At 49.5% G+C, this 4,484-nt stretch overlaps 1 protein-coding gene across 1 annotated transcript; it reads left to right on the top strand.

Annotated features, from left to right (window-relative positions):
• The first annotated feature begins 2,996 nt into the window (after window positions 1-2,996).
• Window positions 2,997-3,389, top strand: LOC142662970 (histone H2A type 1-like). Its single transcript, XM_075841263.1, has one exon. It carries the CDS (start codon window positions 2,997-2,999, stop codon window positions 3,387-3,389), a length of 393 nt encoding a protein of 130 aa, XP_075697378.1.
• The last annotated feature ends 1,095 nt before the right edge of the window (window positions 3,390-4,484 follow it).

The raw sequence follows: 4,484 nt of genomic DNA on the forward strand, positions 1-4,484 counted from the left end.
GACAAAATGCCGGTAATATGAAGGAACAGGGACATAATGCCGGTAAGAGGAGGGAACAGGGACATAATGCCGGTAATATGAGGGAACAGGGACATAATGCCTTTAATATGAAGGAACAGGGACATAATGCTGGTAAGATGAGGGAACAGGGACATAATGCCTGTAATATGAAGGAACAGGGACATAATGCTGGTAAGATGAGGGAACAGGGACATAATGCCGGTAATATGAAGGAACAGGGACATAATGCCGGTAAGATGAGGGAACAGGGACATAATGCCTGTAATATGAAGGAACAGGGACATAATGCTGGTAAGATGAGGGAACAGGGACATAATGCCTGTAATATGAGGGAACAGGGACATAATGCCTGTAATATGAAGGAACAGGGACATAATGCTGGTAATATGAGGGAACAAGGACATAATGCCGGTAATATGAGGGAACAAGGACATAATGCCTGTAAGATGAGGGAACAGGGACGTAATGCCGGTAAGATGAGGGAACAGGGACGTAATGCCGGTAATATGAAGGAACAGGGACATAATGCCTGTAAGATGAGGGAACAGGGACGTAATGCCGGTAAGATGAGGGAACAGGGACGTAATGCCGGTAATATGAAGGAACAGGGACATAATGCCTGTAAGATGAGGGAACAAGGACATAATGCCGGTAATATGAGGGAACAAGGACATAATGCCGGTAAGATGAGGGAACAGGGACGTAATGCCGGTAATATGAAGGAACAGGGACATAATGCCGGTAATATGAGGGAACAGGGACATAATGCCGGTAAGAGGAGGGAACAGGGACATAATGCCGGTAATATGAAGGAACAGGGACATAATGCCTGTAGTATGAAGGAACAGGGACATAATGCCGGTAATATGAGGGAACAGGGACATAATGCTGGTAAGATGAGGGAACAGGGACATAATGCCTGTAATATGAAGGAACAGGGACATAATGCTGGTAAGATGAGGGAACAGGGACATAATGCCTGTAATATGAGGGAACAGGGACATAATGCCTGTAATATGAAGGAACAGGGACATAATGCTGGTAATATGAGGGAACAAGGACATAATGCCGGTAATATGAGGGAACAAGGACATAATGCCGGTAAGATGAGGGAACAGGGACGTAATGCCGGTAATATGAAGGAACAAGGACATAATGCCGGTAATATGAGGGAACAGGGACATAATGCCGGTAATATGAGGGAACAAGGACATAATGCCGGTAAGATGAGGGAACAGGGACGTAATGCCGGTAATATGAAGGAACAGGGACATAATGCCGGTAATATGAAGGAACAGGGACATAATGCCTGTAAGATGAGGGAACGGACATATTACCGGCATTATGTCCCTGTACCCTCCTACATGGGACATTATTGCGGTGATATGAGGGAACAGGGACATAATGCCAGTAAGAGGGAGAAACAGGGACATAATGCCGGTAAGAGGAGGGAACAGGGACATAATGACGGTAAGAGGAGGGAACAGGGACATAATGACGGTAAGAGGAGGGAAAAGGAACATAATGCCTGTAATATGAGGGAACAGGGACATAATGCCGGTAAAAGGAGGGAACAGGGACATAATGCTGGTAAGATGAGGGAACAGGGACATAATGCCGGTAAGATGAGGGAACAGGGACATAATGCCGGTAATATGAAGGAACAGGGACATAATGCCAGGAATATGAAGGAACAGGGACATAAAGCCGGTAATATGAAGGAACAGGGACATAATGCCTGTAAGATGGGGGAACAGGGACATATTACCGGCATTATGTCCCTGTACCCTCCTACATGGGACATAATGGCGGTAATATGAGGGAACAGGGACATAATGCCGGTAAGAGGAGGGAACAGGGACATAATGCCGGTAATATGAAGGAACAGGAACATAATGCCTGTAGTATGAAGGAACAGGGACATAATGCCTGTAAGATGAGGGAACAGGGATATAATGCCGGGAATATGAAGGAACAGGGACATAATGCCTGTAAGATGCGGGAACGGACATAATGCCGGTAATATGAACGAACAGGGACATAATGCCGGTAAGAGGAGGGAACAGGGACGTAATGCCGGTAATATGAAGGAACAGGGACGTAATGCCGGTAATATGAAGGAACAAGGGACATAATATCGGGAATATGAAGGAACAGGGACATAATGCCTGTAGTATGAAGGAACAGGGACATAATGCCGGTAATATGAAGGAACAGGGACATAATGCCTGTTAGATGAGGGAACACGGACATAATGCCGGTAAGATGAGGGAACAGGGACATTATGCCGGTCACATGAGAGGACAGGGACATAATGCGGGTAATTAGGGAACGATACGGATGTAATATAGACGTGTTACATGTTTGTACGTCCCCACCTTTATACTGGAGATTGGTAGCGGACGTTGGAATTGTGCGTTTCACGGTATCGTTGGATAGAGAAGAATCAGCCCGTGCAGCCCGCAGATAACAAGCCCCTAATGCAGCAGCAGCTCTGCGCTATCACACCCGGGAATGTCCCCCCATATCCTGCAGCATGAATGTGCGGCTGCACGGACTGAACGACTCTTCTAGACATGGGAGACCAGCGGGAATAAAGACATGTGCACGAATAAGCACAAGATGGAGGCGGCAGCTCTGTTGTATACTTGGTGGGGGCTCTTAGAAGAGCCTTTGGGTCCTTCCTGCAGGGACGGGGCACATTACTTGGCGCCTAATGAGAAGAATCCGCCGCTGCTGCTTTATTCCTGCTCCATTCGAGTTCAGGCGGGAGATGTTCCTATTGGTAGAGACGGAGGAGGGGGCGTGGTGTTATCTGCGAGTCTATAGAAATATTCTACTTCCTCATTGGCTACAGTGTCTGGCGTTGAATACAAGTTTTAGATGCGGCCAATCAGAGAAGAAGCCCTCTGCTCCATCCGGGTATAAGAAGTGACGGTCGGAGCGCAGCCGTTAGATCTGATCAGATAATAGATATGTCTGGAAGAGGAAAGCAAGGAGGCAAAGTGCGGGCTAAAGCCAAGACCCGCTCATCCCGGGCAGGACTTCAGTTCCCTGTCGGTCGTGTGCACAGACTTCTCCGCAAGGGCATCTACGCTGAGAGGGTCGGCGCCGGCGCTCCGGTATACATGGCAGCTGTGCTTGAATATCTGACCGCTGAGCTCCTGGAACTGGCCGGAAATGCCGCCCGGGACAACAAGAAGACCCGAATCATCCCCCGTCACCTGCAGCTGGCCGTGCGCAATGACGAGGAGCTCAACAAACTGCTGGGTGGTGTGACCATCGCTCAGGGAGGCGTCCTGCCCAACATCCAGGCCGTTCTGCTGCCCAAGAAGACCGAGAGCAGCAAAAGCGCCAAGAGCAAGTGAGCGCCGCTTATCCCACATTTAACCACAAAGGCTCTTTTAAGAGCCGCCCACATGGTCCTTAGAACAGAGCTCTCACCGCTGATCTCCGATATGTAAATGTTCTGCGCCAGATAAGTGGCTCTGCTTGTACAGAGATCTAGCCAGCAGGAAGGGGCGACAATCTCCATTATGAATTCATATACCGCGGGGATAAACATTGAAGAGGAAGCCGTAGGGAGGTTTGGGGGTGCAGAACTGCTGCGTTACTCATTACCTATACATTCACTATTGCCTCGTGGCGCTGTCCTCATTGGTGTATTAACTGTGGCAGCATCTACAGACAGCACTCTGGTAGCATCTACAGAGGGCACTGTGGCATTATATACAGAGGGCACTATGGCAGTATCTACAGAGGGCACTGTGGCAGTATCTACAGAGGGCACTGTGGCAGCATCTACAGAGGGCTCTGTGGCAGTATCTACAGAGGGCACTGTGGCAGCATCTACAGAGGGCACTGTGGCAGCCTCTACAGAGAGCACTGTGGCAGCACCTACAGAGGGCTCTGTGGCAGCATCTACAGAGGGCACTGTGGCAGCATCTACAGAGGGCACTGTGGCAGAATCTACAGAGGGCACTGTGGCAGTATCTACAGAGGATACTGTGGCAGTATCTACAGAGGGCACTGTGGCAGCATCTACAGAGGGCACTGTGGCAGTATCTACAGAGGATACTGTGGCAGTATCTTCAGAGGGCACTGTGGCAGCATCTTCATAGAGCACTGTGGCAGCATCTATAGAGGGCACTGTGGCAGCATCTGCAGAGGGCACTGTGGCAGCCTCTACAGAGGGCATTGTGGCAACATCTACTGAGGCATTATCTACAGAGGGCACTGTGGCAGCATCTACAGAGGGCACTGTGGCATTATATACAGAGGGCACTGTGGCAGTATCTACAGAGGGCACTGTGGCAGTATCAACAGAGGGCACTGTGGCAACATCTACAGAGGGCAATGTGGCATTATATACAGAGGGCACTGTGGCAGCATCTACAAAGGGCACTGTGGCAGTATCTACAGAGGGCACTGTGGCAGTATCTACAGAGGGCACCTTGGCAATA

The sequence above is a fragment of the Rhinoderma darwinii genome, chromosome 11 (assembly GCF_050947455.1).
Source record: "Rhinoderma darwinii isolate aRhiDar2 chromosome 11, aRhiDar2.hap1, whole genome shotgun sequence".
Lineage (NCBI taxonomy): Eukaryota > Metazoa > Chordata > Amphibia > Anura > Rhinodermatidae > Rhinoderma > Rhinoderma darwinii.

Bases quoted from the DNA above. Each gene is read 5' to 3' on its own strand.
- LOC142662970 (XM_075841263.1), top strand. From the start codon at position 2,997: ATGTCTGGAAGAGGAAAGCAAGGAGGCAAAGTGCGGGCTAAAGCCAAG.